Source organism: Chrysoperla carnea, chromosome 4, assembly GCF_905475395.1.
Source record: "Chrysoperla carnea chromosome 4, inChrCarn1.1, whole genome shotgun sequence".
Taxonomy (NCBI): Eukaryota; Metazoa; Arthropoda; class Insecta; order Neuroptera; family Chrysopidae; genus Chrysoperla; species Chrysoperla carnea.
Genome location: NC_058340.1, coordinates 30,316,712 through 30,334,380, shown reverse-complemented (window position 1 = coordinate 30,334,380; position 17,669 = coordinate 30,316,712). Strand labels below are relative to the sequence as shown.

The 17,669-nt window shown below is 28.4% G+C and overlaps 1 protein-coding gene and 1 non-coding gene across 2 annotated transcripts in view; one reads left to right on the top strand and one right to left on the bottom strand.

Annotated features, from left to right (window-relative positions):
* Window positions 1–16,462, bottom strand: part of LOC123298256 (obscurin) — a 39,907-nt gene extending 23,445 nt beyond the window's left edge. The window contains exons 1-7 of the mRNA XM_044880211.1: window positions 16,362–16,462; window positions 16,180–16,295; window positions 15,077–15,217; window positions 12,903–13,043; window positions 12,652–12,840; window positions 12,417–12,582; window positions 3,373–3,465 (exon numbers count right to left, since the gene is read on the bottom strand). Of these exons, the coding sequence (XP_044736146.1) occupies window positions 3,373–3,465; window positions 12,417–12,582; window positions 12,652–12,840; window positions 12,903–13,043; window positions 15,077–15,217; window positions 16,180–16,295; window positions 16,362–16,397 (882 nt within the window). The 5' untranslated portion in view covers window positions 16,398–16,462. The remainder of the gene's footprint in view (window positions 1–3,372; window positions 3,466–12,416; window positions 12,583–12,651; window positions 12,841–12,902; window positions 13,044–15,076; window positions 15,218–16,179; window positions 16,296–16,361) is intronic.
* Window positions 149–220, top strand: Trnad-guc. Its single transcript has one exon. It is a non-coding gene; the product is annotated as a tRNA-Asp (tRNA).
* Window positions 16,463–17,669: the final 1,207 nt, after the last annotated feature.

Below are 17,669 nucleotides of genomic sequence, written 5' to 3'. Positions count from 1 at the left end.
GATTATCATAATAATTTCCATTTTAAGAATCATCTTGTTGGTTTATGTTTAATGTTTTATTTTTAGTCTTCTTATTCACAAATAAAAATACTATTGGAAATAAATGTACCGATTATTCGAATCTAAATATTTTTAATAATATTATAAGTCTTCGGTAGTATAGTGGTCAGTATCCCCGCCTGTCACGCGGGAGACCGGGGTTCGATTCCCCGCCGGAGAGAAATTTTTTTAATGGCATTTCCATTCTCATTTGTGATGTTGATTTTAGGCTCACATACTAAAAGTTTTAGGTCATTAAACGATTTTATAAATTTTAGTAGTGTAGTCCAAGAGGGGATTGTTGTAATACTCGAGGGCGTCAGATTAGGATATGGGCGGTTCCTTGGACCTTCCTTAGTACCTCCTTCAAATATCAGCCCTAAAGAAGGAGGGACGCGCGTAGGGCAAATGATCAGATTAGTAAAAACGAAATTGCGGAATTTGAATTAACTCGAGTCAGATTAAGATATAGTAGGTTAGTTACATGCTAAAAAATGTACATTTAAATAAGGGGATTTCTGTTTCTTTGCAAAGAAATGGGAGGCTTGCAAAGTTTGTTACTCGTAGTCACTAGAGCGTGATCAAAATTTTTTCATGTAATTAACCGACCATATATTAATCTAAAGCTGTCGAGGTAATTCACCTATCGCAATTTTGTTTTTACTAATATGATCGTCTGCCCTACGAGGATCCCCCCATATTTAGGGTTAATATTTTGTGGAGGTACTAAGGAAGATCCAAGGAACCCCCCATATATTAATTTGACGCGCTCGGGCTACTACACAAATCCCCTCTTGGCCCCCCCTACTATTTCGTAATCACTCGTTGATTAACATATGCTTTGTAAAACTAGTTTTAAATTGAGGCTCACTGAGATCTTGCTTACAGTATCTAATTAAATTCTTTAAATGGGCTTATTTTTAATTTTGTATTCATAAACATTGTACTAAAATTATGCAATTCTAAAAATATATATTTGGCACATTTTCTAAATAACAATCATAATTTCCAAGGTTGTATATATCTTCTTCTCTATGTCAACACAATTTTACATCAGTGCAAGAATAACAAGCGTCATGTAATTAGTAAAATCTAATTAAAAATAATTGCTATGACTAGTTTTTAAGAGATTATTTCCCCTCTGCGATTTGTAGTGTGACTATAGTCGAAAATATCAAAATAATATCATTTAACGTAAACACAAAGCTTTAAAACGATTTTAAAAAAAAGTTTTTAAAATCGAAAAAAATTTTAAAAATAAGTTTGGAACAATGATTAATCCGCGTTGATATTTTTAAGTTATTCACGCATGCTTCGCGGTAATAATATTTATTTATAATTTTCTATGTCATTTTTGAGACGTAATGTAACGTAGGTATTATGCAAATTGAAATTATAGACAGAATCGCGTTAAAAAAACAAATTATAAAATTATTTTAAAATAGCAATGTTTATGTTTTAACAATTTATTACTTCCATATATAAATTTCAACATAATATGGAGTCCATATGCAGATTTGAACATAATATGTATATAGGCATATTGTTTTTTTTTATATATTCAAAACCTTGCTTGGACATATTTATATAATTAATTTACCAATCGAACTTACAAATTCAATTTAAGAAACCTATTGAATCTTATCCTTAGAAAAAATAAACTTTAAATGTTTTGTTAGTGGATTTAAATAAGTGGTATCAGATAATTTCTCTAGTTTTTTATAACTTTTTAACTTTATGGCGTCATCAGAATCCAAAAAATTTAATTTTGCTCTATGGCATCCAAATTTTATCCAATTTTGATAAACCAAGTATGTAACCCTACTAAATTTGGGTCATACTTTTCAAATTTGTGATCAAAATTAACCTGGTTTTAATATGATTCAAGAATTTGGAGCCCTGGTCCCGGAATTAAGCACATCAATGATAGCTAGTGGAAAATTAACACCACAGCTGAAAAGAATGACCCAAAATAAGTGGGTTTCAAAAAAAATTCCAATAAGATCGGATAAAATTTGCCTGTGTTATCAACAAAATGGAATTTTTCAACTTTATGACGTCATCAGAATCCCAAAAATTTAATTTTACTCTATCCCATCCAAATTTTATCCAATTTTGATAAACCACGTATGTATCCTACTAAATTTGGCTCATAATTTTCAAATTTGTCATCAAAATTAACCTAGCTCTAATAGGTTTCAAGAATGTGGAGTCCTGGTCCCGGAATTAAGCACATAAGTGATAGCTAGCGAAAAATTAATCGTTCGTATATATCTTACAAGCGAATTGAAGATAAGTTTAATTAGGGCTGTAAATTGTTTTGCTTCCTTGCGCTTCCACCATAAAAATGCAATGTGTCGCATGAATGTTTGTTGTGACCAAGATTTTTTATGAAGAACTTTTACAATTTTTGCATGTTATCCCACCAACAATTTCGTACTATATAGATACATGGACGCCACGTGAGTATTCCAACCAAACGTTTTTTTCTATAAATTGTTGGATGTTTTTAAATTTATTTTTATCACAGAATTACAACATTAGAAATATTTAAATATATCTATATTTTTGTTATTTCTTACACTTGGCCTTCATCATCATTTTCTGAGTGGGTATAAATTTAAATATAAAAAGAAGAAAATATAAAAAAGATATTATCTAGAACAGATTCGCAGACTATAAATAATTTAATTTGAAAATGTTCAAACTTAATTAACAAATTTTCGAAAAAATAAAAATGCTTTATAAACGATAATGATATATCTTTATGTTGTTCAAATTTTTTGGCTAACATGACTTGATACATTAAAAAAATTTTATATCAACGTCCAAATAATTTTTGAATAATAAATTAATAAATAAAGCGATACATTTTATTTTGTCTCATAAATAAATTATTTTATCTAAACAAAAATTGCTTACATGTTTTAATGAATTTTAAGTTCAATGACCAAATCCGATAAATACAGTTCATTAAATTTATTGAACACGCCAAATTGTTTTTCAATTTTTCTGAGAAAACTGAAACGATACCAAAACAATGCTTGGCGCTTGAAACGTATACAAAATTGATGTACAATACCTAATCAAATTTAAACAAATATAGATTTTTTTAATCGATGTTGCCAAGTGTATATTTTATTCTCAAATCCATAAGAATGATTTATTTCAAATTAATCAATATTCGTTTTAGTAAATAATGATAAAGATTACATAAACAGCGCGCAATTGAGCCTACTTTGCGTGAGTCTTTACTTCATTAAAGACTCAATTTCATTAAAGTTCTTAACTATGCTATGTTAGTAAACAAATAGCTTTAGAAGCTATTCTTACCTTGAGAAGAAGTTGGTAGTCGTTAATACGTTGTATCGGTAATTTCAGGTGTTCAGATAATGTTTTATCATCACCCAAACGTTGAGAGACTTCCTAAAATAAAAACAAACATTATTCGAAATATTAATATTGGAAAAAAATTTAATTAATATTATTAATTTTTAAAAGCGACAAAAGTTAATGTCGCATGAATTGATTTCGTTGTGGTTTTTACCGATTAAATTAGGATGATTTTTAGTAATATTTGATGAATATTTGTTCAAAAATTTAAAGGTAGTTTAGCTGTTTAAAAAAAAATCAGCCAGTTGGTGAAGATATATTCAAACTAATAGAACCCTACGCTTCCACTGTAATAATAATATAGAGTGAATCGTGAGGGATGTACCGAATTCCAGTGTCTTTTACATGTGAAAACAATGTAAAAAACCCAAATGTTGTTATCGGATTTTCATTTGTTTTCAAGTTACAGCGTAATTAATTTAAAAAAAGTTCGATTCTTAATCCATCAAGCAGAGATGCTACGACACAGATTCGTTGAAATAACTTAAGAACAAGTTATACTGCACAAAATTTCCTTTACTAGAGTACAAGAGATGGAATTGAAAATCTTGAATTCTCTCACTGTGAGACAAATATTTCCAGAATACAAAAAAAAAATAGGACAACAATATTTGGGTTTTTTTACATTATTTTAATGTGTTTAAAACACTCTTGGAGTTCGGTGCATTTCTCACGACTCACTCTGTATATTCATTTATTATTAATCTGTGTATGTTCGGGATATCGTGATTATCAAAACGATGGATCTAATTAAACAATGGGTCTAAACGTGAAAATCTCAGCCACATAATGGATAATTTATATGAGAAAATATTTATAAATATTTGATAACCCATATTATGGATAGGTTTATATTTTCGTGGAAATTATGACTAATAAAACCCATTCAACAAAATTAAATGATTTTTCGTTTAATAAAAGTTTGTCATTTCCACTTGTTAATGAAAGAAACTATTTTAAAATACACAATAAAATACTGACAATGACTCATAAAAACAAATGAGAAAATTATTAAGAATTAAGTAATGTTCTGTAATTTGTCGTGTTCTCATAAAATTTATGGCGAAAAAAGTTGGCAATTTAGCTTATTATTAGTGAATTTTTGTGAAAAATTTCGAAATTGGTTGAAAAAATATTAAAATATTAATCTTTATGTGTTATAATTGTTACACAAATGTAAACAATGCTCAAAGTACAAAGAAAGTAGAACGGTCATTAGAATTTTTTTTTTGGCGCGATTAGATTCTGAGATATTTTCTTTTTTCTATTGAATTTTAATGTATATATGAAATATATGAAGGTAAACTAAGTTTAGTCTCATGTTTGTAACGCCTAAAAATATTGATGCTACTAACAAAATTTTGGTATAGGTCTTCATAAAATCATCTAATTAGTCCATTTTGGATTGTCTGTCCGTCTGTCTGTCAACACGAGAACTCAAAATCGAAAAAGATATCAAACTGAAATTTTTATAACGTGCTCAGGACGTAAAAAGTGAGGTTGAGTTCGTAAATGAGAAACATAGGTCAACTGGGGCTTGGGTCCGCTGGACCCATCTTGAAGCCGTTAAAATAGAAAACAAATTTAAATGTAAAAAATATTCCTTATAAAAAAATAAACAACTTTTGCTTGAAACATTTTTTTATAAACATCACTGTTTACCCTTGAGGGCGCAAATCAGGTACAAATTATATAGTATGCATTATATGGTTATATCAGTTCTGTGTGGCCATCTGCTTACATGACGTAAAAACACACATTCCGTAATCCGCACTATGGTCTATATATGGGATTTCAACAATTAACTCAGTCAATTGTTTGTTTTCACTTGTATTAATGTAAATTTAAGTCCCCTAACTTTTCAGGCATGAATACCACTTATTGTAAAATTTATCTTTTGCAGTATAACGCAACCTTATACGCAGGTTTTACACCATGGTTTCATAAAAATTTGTGACGTGCAAACTATTTAAACCTGCGTTACCCAATGACCTACATCTACATACAAGTACGTCACGTCACCTCACTAAGCTGTGTCTCATTTTGCGCTCGTCCTAATGATTTTAATTTTTGTTATTTTAGAAATTTTAAATTATTTTATTTTTTTACAATATTCCTTATTGTGTGCAAAAATTGTATTTTTATTTGTTTATTATTTTTGATAATCTGGCTGTGTTGATATTATGCCAGCCAATATAAACAATAAATGTGTTTTCAATTGTGCGAAATCATTTTTTTATTGATATTATTTATCTTCTTTTTTTTTATTATTCTATATTGAAAATTGTAATTTTTGACTTTTTTTAAATATTAATTAAATTTTGAACTTGGCGTTTATGCATCAAATTTTTAATAAATATATGATTTTGGCATATTTTAAAAATGTTTTGAAATATAATTGGTTCAATGCCAAATTTTAATAGTATAGTAAGTTAACATACCAAAGTAGGTTGAGTCGTAATGTGATAGCTATCTCTAACCTGAATTTATTATAAAAAAATAATAATAATAATAATAAAAACTGAAATATTGTTTTTCAAAAATTTTTATTTTTGTCGAAAACAAAAAATATTATTGAGTTTAAATTCTATTTATAATTCATGAATTTGCATGTTGCATATTGCAATATGTCTATCAGTGCGATAATGTTTTTTCAGAACCTACTCAAGTGTTTATTATTAAACGCCTATTATTTATACAGCGTGGTGCATAAAATACGCGAAACCAAAATTTTAAAAATTTAATGATTGTAGAAAGTTATTTCAAATTAAATTCAAAAATAAATTTTAAAAATCTACAATTTAAAATAACTAATTTTTAATAATAATTTTTGGCTGAAATTCCTAAACTAACTATGAAAAGACCTTCTTTATATCAAATAAATCGGTTCATGAAGACGAACATACAAAAAGATTTAATAAAATTTATACCTATAACGTAATAGGGGATAATCCCGATGCCGAATCAGCCATATTACCCGTAAAAACGTAAAATTAGACAAAATTTGAAAGTGAAATTAATATTGATTAAAAAACGAAGAAGGTATAAGCAATCAAAGATTGGATTCAAAGGTTGCCCATCTCCTTTTAGCAAAACAAAATTTTGCATGTAATCTCTATGGCGATATCCACTATGATGTCACTAGTGGGTATCTTCCTCTTTGTTTAATTAGGAATCTTAAACGTTCATATGAACGTTCATAAACGTTCATATGAACGTTCATAAACGTTCATATGAACGTTCATAAACGTTCATATGAACGTTCATAAACGTTCATATGAACGTTCATAAACGTTCATATGAACGTATAAACGTTCATATGAACGTATAAACGTTCATAAACTTGCATACTAGTAAATATTTTTTTAAAACTAACTTCACTTTTCTATTCGTGAAGTGAAAGTCCTTCATTGGAGAGATAAAAAAAATTTAGTCCGATCCCCTATTCTAATAATGGTGGAAGCGCTGAGAATATATATTTTGACTGGATTGACTGATCACAAGAAATTAGGATATTGTAAATAAAAAAATCCTTAAAAAATACTAAAAGTATTAGATGTATATATCTTTAACTGATATTCATCAAACATAGCTTAAAAATACCCTCATTTAATCAATTTTCTTACAAAAAAGCGCTAAAATCGACCAATTCGTTTGGGAACATATAAAACAAATCTGAGAATCGTTAAAAGAGATCTTCAAATAAAGCAATAAATTTTGGAAGGAGCCACTTAACGTTATAGTAAGAATTTTGCTTGAATATCATAAATTCTGGGAGTAGTAAACAAAATAGCATATGGAATGTATTTGGTGAATACGGCGGAGCTTTAAATAAACAATTTCTTTGTTCTTTTGAATAAATTAAGCCAAGGTTGTTTGAAAAATATGGAACAAGAAACAGATTATTTATGTTAATTTAAATATACAAAAACTTTAATTTTAATAGACAGACAGGCTTTGATAAACAGTTTAAAAATTGACATTTTTCCAGGATTTTCAATTTTTATTGTTCACACATTAATTAAAATTTGTTTAACTATTAAAAAACTTAGATGAAATTATATAAATTTTTTTTTATAAATATAGTTGATTATACAATTTTTGTTGCTTAGAATTTTAAAATGTCTCTAAAAATAAATTTAATTTATTGACTTTAAGATAATTTTAAATATCGCCTACATAAATAATTACGCTATAAAATTAATCCACTTGTAGGCTTAGTAAATTCTAAATATGAAAATAATTTTCAGATAATAATCAAAATATTGTCAATTTGAAGCTAACAATTTTGATAAACATTCTTTTTCCGAAAATTTTACTCTTGAGATACCCACAGGAAAAAAAATGCTTCCATATATTTCTATTTCTTAAGATGTTGATTGATTTATTTTTTTGTATGCTATTATTATAAAACAAATCTACGATCCTACCAAAAAGCTTTGACAGAATGGAAGGTTAAAATTTCTAATTCAATTTGTTTGTGATTAATCAAGTTTTTGTTCTTTTAGGTAAAACAGAAAAATATCTTGTCTTTGGTTATTAAACTATTAGGATAGAATCAATGAAATAAACGGAGTCGAATTCGACCAAGCTATGCTGAGCCTGTCTTTTTATAATAGTTGAGTAGAGACCAATTTGATACAAGCGATCGGAAAAAGATTACTATCAGTGTCGTCGTTTAGCTAATAAGTTTTCTAAGCAAATGTTTTCGGTACCATATTATTCTCCAAACAGTGTACCTTAGTGTTAATAACAGTACAATATTAATTGTCAATGCTGGCTTATCTGACTCAGTAAAATTTTCAAATGATACAGAGACATGACCCCAATTTATTTTTATATAATATAAAATTCAAATTTATTTTCGGATTGAATTTTATATTATATAAATTTTTTTTGAAATTCGTTAAATAATCAAAAACAATTAATTTTTTGTTATTTTCAAATAATTCATGATAATCCAAAGTAGCTAGTGCTAATGAAGGCGATCAAAATTCTTTTGTTTTTAAAATTAATATAAATTGATTAATTAAATTATTCTGGCATGGTATCAACATTTTTTCGATTTTATGTCTGGTTGAAAGTACTTTTGTGACTAGAAGTGATGTATAAAATTTATCGAGCCAGTTTGTGCCCAATTCTTTTTTTAAGCGAAAATTTTTTTAACCGTCACTTAAATCGTTTATAAAACAATGGAGTATGTTTCAATTGCAAAGAAAAGAAAATTTAAAATAATTGGAAACAACTTTGTTTACTACCCTACGTCAAAATCAACATATACAATATTTCTGGAAATATTGTATATTCGAAATTGATTATAAATATGAAACTATATTAATCCCATGGTCGTGAAAATCAATAAAACTCGTTAAAATTGTCTCAGTTAAGGCAGAAAAATATCTGCACTTCTAGAAATCGAAAGATAACACATTATTCGATAATAGAAAAATATTCGGCGCGAGTTCAAAATAAATCAGAAAAAACTGAAAGCATTGTCTCTAAATTCCTTGCATATGACTGCTGTTATCTAAAAATTTTATCTTTCTTGGGCATATACACATGTAAACCTCAATTTCTAAGAATTTTATCTATAATTTTAATTTTGTATAAGTCAAATATAAGTAAAATATGTTGCCAGACATATTTTAATTTCGATTCGATTGCAAAGCACAATTGATTTGAGCACAAATGAATATCGAAGCAAATTCTTCGTAAACTTGAAATAATCCAACTTTCAAAGATTTAACCACAAATGAAAATACTATAAACATTTAATTGAAAATCCATAATAATCCAAAAGAGATCACTAACTTGAATATTTATAGATAAATTATCCAAAAAAATTAAAAAAATCACTGTTTTGCTGTTTTATAAATTTTCACATTTCATCAAAAAAATTTTCACATGAAAACTATTTAAATTAGAACACAACAATATTATTTCTAGAACAAATTTTCATATCATTTACATCACCTATTTTCCACTAAGTTTTCATTGCGTGTAAAGGGAAATGTCTCTATTAGATATATTAGAAATGTAAAGAAACCTGTTGAAGGGCTACCTGTGAGAATTAGGCGTTGTGTGGTAGGTATCGATATATTACGTGTTGGCCACAATTTATAAATATTTTATAAATGCACACACTATTTGATGTTACAAAAAAAAATTGAAAACACACAAACACTTTTCACTACACAGGCTCTCATTCGAAACTGGGTAATGGTCGACTGGCCAGGCAAACATTGTCAGACACTAAATATAGATCATACAAACTTATAACATATAAATATCGTTTAACGAATTCAATATAACGATTATACGATTTTTTTTATTTTTTAAAAATCATAATTTTTTTTTTTTGAAAATTATTTTGCGAATGTTTAAAAATAATCATTTTTTATGAATGATTTTAATTATCTTTTATTTTCTTTTTACTGTACGAAACGTATATATTACGTAATTTTCCTACTTACTTTTGTAGAAATTGTATTTTTATGATTTAATTTGTGAAGTTATAATTTTATAGTTATTGCTTTTTTTTGGATCTCTTTAAATGAATTTGTTTCGCAATTAATTAATATCTATCTAAAAAATTTTAATTGACTAATTCATTTGTTTCCTGATTGATCTTAAAATGTAAATGTGTAATCATTGTTAAAATGTTAATAGTATTTAATTTTAAACCATTGTTACTAGAGAACGGATTTTACATTCAAATAATATATGGTTTTATAAATAGTGTGCTAAAAGCATCTAAACTCTCCATAATTAACAGACTCCCTGTTTCTAGTCTTTGTAAAACTGGCATTATATCAACACATACTGTGTGTCATCCGAGCTACTTTCTCTTTTAATTTGGAAAATCACTAATTACGTCAAGCAGTCAGTATGGCAGTTGTATGAAAGCAAAAATCTTAAAGAAAATAGCAGTCTATCGATTGACTAGACCATTAAAAGAGAAGGTTTTTTTTATTAGACAGTTCGTTCATTTATTTGAACAGTATTGTTATAAATTACTATGATTTCATAAAATCCATCTATTAATCAATGTCTGCTGAAATCCAGTTTAAGCCTGTTATCGTAGTTCTATTTTTAGGAATCGGCTGTCGTATGGCAACCCAGTAGACAGAGAAAACACTTGTAGGACCGTTAAATTCAAATCCATTTATTTTTGTTTCAAATTCAAATTTCTACGGAGTAAGTTTTCTGGATTTATTTGTTTTTTGCCAATTTTGCTAAGTTTTACTAAGTTTTTAAAACCATTTTAGAATTTTTTGTTTTTGCCATGCTTATTCTACTTCAGAGATTCAGCTTTGATTTTACCAAATTTACTTAAGCGCCTGTAGAAGTAAACAACCTCTTACATAAATGTTAAAGGGATTATAAATCCATTCTCTATTAATGCACTATTATTTTACATGAAAAACATGTGCCAATTATCTAAAATTGGCAATCGTTATTGATTCGATAATCAATGATTTTTGTTATTGATTCCGCATTTTTTCTACTATAAATTATTATCTAATACTCAGCGAAATAAGTATAAAGGTTATAATTTTCATGAGAAAATTTTGAAAAATTAAAATAAAGAATAAAAAGTTCAGATAATAGATATTGAAAAAATAAAGGACCAAATGAAGCCAAGTAACAAAAGAGTGAAAGGAGGCAGATTATACGATTTTTCTTTTAATCAACTACTAAAAACAGAAAAGTTAAAGGTTGGCATGGATTTCTTTTTATTTAGAAGCTGATTTTAATCGGAATAGATATGAGATATATTTAAAGAGAACCTAGAATTTGACTTGTTTATAATTTCATGAGGAATTTTACGAGAAAAGAAATTTGGGTTATTTATAAAAACCTTGCACTTTTGACATACACGCACGCATGATATATCTCATACTTGACCGATTTTGTCTTTAGAACAGTAAATTATATATTTTAAGAAAAACTTCACTCACATAAAATTTACTTGATATTACAAGCAGTCAAGTGTAATAAAATCAGTGTAAGGCATTGCATCTGTAGGATGTTTTAGTAAACGTTAATTTTACAGAAATCTGAAAATAACTTATTTTATACTAATTAAACGAGTGGGTAAAATTCGTGAAAATAGTCCGGAGGCTCATGACTTTTATCTTAAACATGAAATTAAATATTGACGGTTTGCACACATATTCAAAAGACGCAGGGTTGAATAAACTATAAGATTAAAGAGCTACAAATTTTCCCTCTTGATGAAAACAATAAAAGTAGTCCCAAAAAATAATTTCAAAAAAAAATTAGAACTTAGCATAAGAAAGACCTTGTCTCATCACAGCCAACCATTGGGATTATGGTTGAAAATTAACTAACCCCCAATGGGTAAAGGTTTCCTAGCTCTAAATATCTCAGTTTAGCAAACGTAAAACCGCAGAAATTTTAGGTATGGTTTAAATTTAGAAAAAATAAATTATGGTTAACAAAATTAAAGAATTTTTGGTTGGGAGCTTTTTAATTTGTGGAAAGAAGTACATTTCATTAACTTTTATACCCAAAATATTAAAAAATAAAAACCAATAAATTAAATTTTGATTATTGATTAACAAAATTAAAGAATTAATGATTGCGAGCACTCTCGGGCGGATACTTTGGAGTGCAATTTTACAAAATCAAACTTTATTATAATATATGTCAATCCTAGAAGCTCAGTTTGTTAAAGCGTAACAAATTCCGTTCGCGGTATGCCTAGAGTAGCGGGTTCAATTCCCGAAATCACAACAAAAATAAATTTAATTATTAGTGTGACTGATGTTGTGCATGGTATATGCATGAAGGAGGTGAACTCAAACTTAGTAGGAGTTGATAAATGAAATTATTTAAATATAGGGATATCACAATGGGCTCTGTAGCATAAGTGTATCCTTCGTGGACAGCTAATTAAACGTAGCCTAACCACAATAACATAATTTATATTCATATGAAAATTCTTATAAAAAACTTACCATAAAATAATCTTTCGCTTCTAAATTATTTTGTAAGAAATGTTGAGCCAAAGGTTCATCCCGACAATAACTAACATGCTTATCAAAATCTCGTTCCAATCTTAAAAATACTCGTCCAATCATAACCGGTTCCGATGCATAATACTTTACACCTTCCATTAAAACTCTGGAATAATTTCATATTTTCATTTAGTATTTTGTAATGCGATCGAAAAGTTTATATGTGTCTACTTACGTATTATGGAATTCTGAAATCTGTTTTAAATTTCCAAAAATTAATTCATGATTATCTCGAACACATTTCGGTGGTCTTTTATTTCCTAATTTGGCATCAGATGCTAATGGGAAGTAATATTTTTCTAAAACATTATGTAGATCAGAACAAAATTCTTCTTCGGTATCGATTAGCTCTCGAATTACAGCACTAAAATTATAAAATTTGTATTTAAAAAATACTAATTTAAACGAACTTCAGAGAAAACCTACTCTCTCCTGTAAGGTGTATCCGGAGGCGCAGGTAGTGGATCACCAGCTGATGATCCAGGTTCATCTGCTGGTCGTAATATTAATGTTGGTACCCAACCTTCTTGTGGTGTTTCTGTCTCCGATACAACTCGAACTTTCCATCTGTAAAAGAAAAAAAATCAGTCATACAGATAAGAAAAGAAGTATAGAAAAAAAAATTATTTTTCATTATCCTGTAAGCAGAAACAAGTGAAAAATGGAGTGATTTCATACACTTTGCACGCATGTTGGCGGACCGATTAGATAATTGGCGGTCAATTTTGACATGTCAGGGCTAAAATTTGAGTTGGGGCTCGTAAATCTGGTGCGCCATGATTCACCAATACGATACAGATTCTCTTTGGAGAGATACATTATTTGGAGAGCCAATTAATAGAAGAATACTTGAGACAGCAGGGGAAATTTTGAGAAGAAAAACTTATGAAAAAAAACCAGTAATTATTTTATTATACGCCTTTTATTTTCCCGGCCTCTTAAATTTATTGCCCATAACTTGAATTATTATTTACCTTAGTGCAAAAGTGTAAAAAGTGAATTCAGTAAGGAATGATCGATGTCTTAACTCCGCCCAGATAGGCGCTCATATAGCTCGGCATAGGAAGTATTATGTCCTGTTTACATATATGTTCTTGATTCAGGGCTTAAGAATTCAGTTGCTAACTAAGCCGTGATAGTTCCTAACTAAGGCAGCCATATCTGCATACCTCCCCCTCCTTTCATTTTCCCTATGCCTTTTTATGACATATTCTGTGCAAAGTTTGTATTGTTAAAAAAAAAAATTAATTGAATTGAATTGATTTGAATTGTATTATTCCAATGATATTGCCAAAGGTACCATTTCTGTATTTCGTAAGTTCTAGATAAATATTCATTTGTTTACTACGAAAGCAATTAATTAGTAGGTGTTGAATTTACTAAAATTCCAATATTCGTCACGTCATAAAGAAAACTGCATATTTTTAGATTACGTTGGCACAACGTTTTTTTTACCCACACACAAAATTTCGATACATACACACATATACCTTCTACGACGTACTCAAACTGACTCATTACAACAAAAATTTTTACAGGTTTATTTTTATAAAAAAAAATATTTATAATATACGCAAGATATCTTATATTTTACGAATTTACTTCATTCATTATACAAAAATGCCTACGTTTTTAAGAAAGAATGTTTTTATTTGTTAGGTCAGTTTTTGCCCACATTACTGATTTCGGTCACATTATTAATATAAAATCTTCACACATATTTATTAACAGATGTTGCATTAGAGGTGAGGTAATACATACATGTCTTCGGTAGAGCCGATTTTAATAAAAATCAATAATTTCCTATACTTAATTTAATCGAAAATCAAGTGAAATAAATAGGAAAAAGTTATTTAATCAAATCGTAAAATACGAAAAAGCATTTACACATATTGCTAAATTTATTTTGCAGTCAGCATCAGAAGAGCGAATTGCATAATAGCTTCCAAACGGATGGACCGATTTGAACGAGTTTTATTATCTTTTATTTTTGGTACTTAAATTTGGCAAAATACTAATTATATTAATTTGATCGAGCGTTAATTTATGAAATTTCGATATAAATAAAACAAAACAAATTTTGCAAAATCCACTAAAAAGTGTTTATTTGTGGATTTTGCAAAATAATTTTTGCTTTATTTAAATAGTTATCTATCTTATATGCTTTATGAAAATGTGTTTAGCCTAATAGTCAATTCTTTTCATAGATGTGTACAGGTTTGATAATCAAGAGCCGGGAAAAGTAGAGCATATAAATTTATATATTAATTTTTCTGCCCACCAAGTGGAAAGTGTCAATTTTCGTCCCGCTGTGCTAAACGAAGTTGCCGCTTTCCGCCTACGCCGAGCAGAAAAATAGTAAAAAAAATATACACCACGGGGGCAAATAAATAATGACTTAGATCTCATGATCATTGTTTCCCGAGGCGAAGCCGAGGGTGAAAAAGATTCTCTAGATGTGTAAATATGTAAATATACTTCTTCCATGTAAGTTTGCTGTTTTAGTAGTGTTTTAAATTTTATATAATTCATTTGTTAATATCCCATAAACCACGCGTGGCTTTTCTTAAACCATTTATTAAAAAAAAAAATGTAAGCACCTTGTATTAATATTTATATTCGTTTGTCGTGTATCACGATATTTTCGTTTTGGTTTTACTGATAATTTATGACGTGCTGCCGATGAATCTAATGTACCATTTCCAGCAACTTCATCCAATTCTGGATCTAATTTTGGTTTCCTAAAATGAACAAATGCAATTATTTAACTTTTTACCAAACAATAAAATTGAGAATTAACAATTCTAGGCTAAATAAAAAGGTTGAAAAACCAACTAGAATCTTAAACAATTGGACTTTTGTTGAATTGGTTCTTGCAGTAAGCAGTAACATACAAATTGTGTTTAGAAATAATATCTAAATATTTTTTTATCATACGACCATAAAGACCGAATATGTGTCTTGATGATTGCAGGGATATTAGTTAAATCGCCGTATATTTCTATATATAAGGCTCATTCCTGTGCAGATAAAGATGGCATTCAGGATTTGTATTCGAGATGATTGGGAATTACGTGACATTTCGCACTTTGACATATCTAAGCGACTCAAGTTTGGACGAATGGTAAACCTCCGAAAACAAGGAGCAAAGCTAAGAGATTAGACGTTTGGAAATGGAATTAAGATGATTAATACAATGGCCACAGTGATTTCTTATATTGTCTGTTATAAAATCTGATCAACGTACTTCATTTAAACAATTCCCTTTAACGATATATGTTATACGTTCTGCTTTAGCCTAAGACGTTTGTACTTTATCCTTAGCCCTAGGTTAGGTTAGGTTAGGTTAGAGTGGCTGCCCTGGACAGGGGCAGCCTTAGACCATAGGGTCCGTTGTGATACCGAAAAAGGGAAGGCCCATCTCAGGCCACGACTCCATGAACCATTTAGAGCTGTTTAAGAACAGCAGGAGTGCTTTGACGTCGTCGGACTTAGCCCTAGTAGCAAGAGTTATAACAAATAGAAAAACCTTTGTAAAGCATTATAGATGCGTATTTTTGGAGAAGGTATAGCTAAAATTATATATTCAATCTTTATGGTATCGAAATTTAGGATAGAAAGAAATCAATATCAGAGACGTGCTAATGATTTAAGTTCTAAGAGAGAATACTGCAGGTATTATAAATAAAATTTTCATACTTACTTAGGTGCATTTGAATCGATCGTATCAATAATTTCAACAATATCCCCTTTTTTTAAATTAATTTCATCCGAACTCTTAGCTTCATAATTTTGTTGTGCAATAAATAAATCTTCATCCTATAAAATCATCAAAATTTTTATTAAAGATAAAAAATAAATTGATTAATGTATAAATTTTCTTACTCCAGTTAAATTTAATTCTTGCGTTGATGATGTCATAATTTTTGTTGTTGTTTAGTGATGATAATGTTCAGTAGTATTTCCGTTCTTCAAGTGAAGTAATTTATTTATGGATACTAAAAGCATAAACAAAGATTTTTCAATCGTTTAATAATAATTCAAGCATGTACACGCACAATATCCAGTCTAGATATGAAAATGTACACTTGAGTAATAAAACTAAGCAGACATTAGCATATGCTATATATTATAATATTATAATTCATATCGTTAAAATTCCTTATAAAGTACCGTATTTATAATTATTACACTTAAAATAATATACATTAATGAACTTAAAATATTATATTTTCAATGGCGTTACAATTGCGCTTTTTAATTGTATTAATACAAAAATATAACACAATTATTATTAAACAATTAACAAGCTTGCTTTTGAGCGAAAATCAGAAATTTTCTTGCAAAACTTGCAAATAAAAATTGGTTGTTTTATACAAAGAGAACATATTGTCTCTTATTATGACATATTTTTGGCTTTTTATACTTGCGCTTAAACTAAACTGGCAGGCTTGTGGAATTAATTCCTATTTAGATCATCCTATGAATACCAACAAAAAATTTTGTTTCTATGATCAATATTTCTTATAGTTACAAAACAATAACAGATCTAACGTCCCTGCACTTTCACCAAAAATAATCATAATTTGCAAAAGCCTCAAGAAAATTGTTTATAAATATTTAACCACCAGTCCGACCATCATCAGTGGTCTTTATTCAGATCTTTTACGGAAAGATAAATCCAAGCTTTATTATTAAGTAATACTTTTTACCACTATAACTTATCCACTCTATTGTTCCCAAAAAATTTGGGCAACCTCAACTCTTCTAAGATTGATTGAAAAACAGTAAAATATTCCATTTTTCTGATACTTAGAAAGTTTATTAAAAGTAAATTTGGCTCAAGTTAATAATAATTTCTGATTGTAAATAACAACTGAATTGAATAATTTTGCTAATGTCAAGTGTTTAATTTCAAGTTTTTTGCGTAGTAGGTATAAATTTCAAACTGAATGGGTAAAATGTTGATTCAGAAATGGTTAATGAATCTATATGGAGTCTCAAGCTCTTATGTTCTACGTAAAAATGGGATGGAAAAATACAAAGGTATTCCGAATTAAAAATTTTTTTTAAAGGAAATGATTGTTCTCTATACAAAAGCTTTGAAAAAAGCTCTTAATTTTATAAGCAAAATTCAAAATTAAATTTAAATTTTAAACAAGCGAAACAGCAAATCTGCACACAATCAGGTTT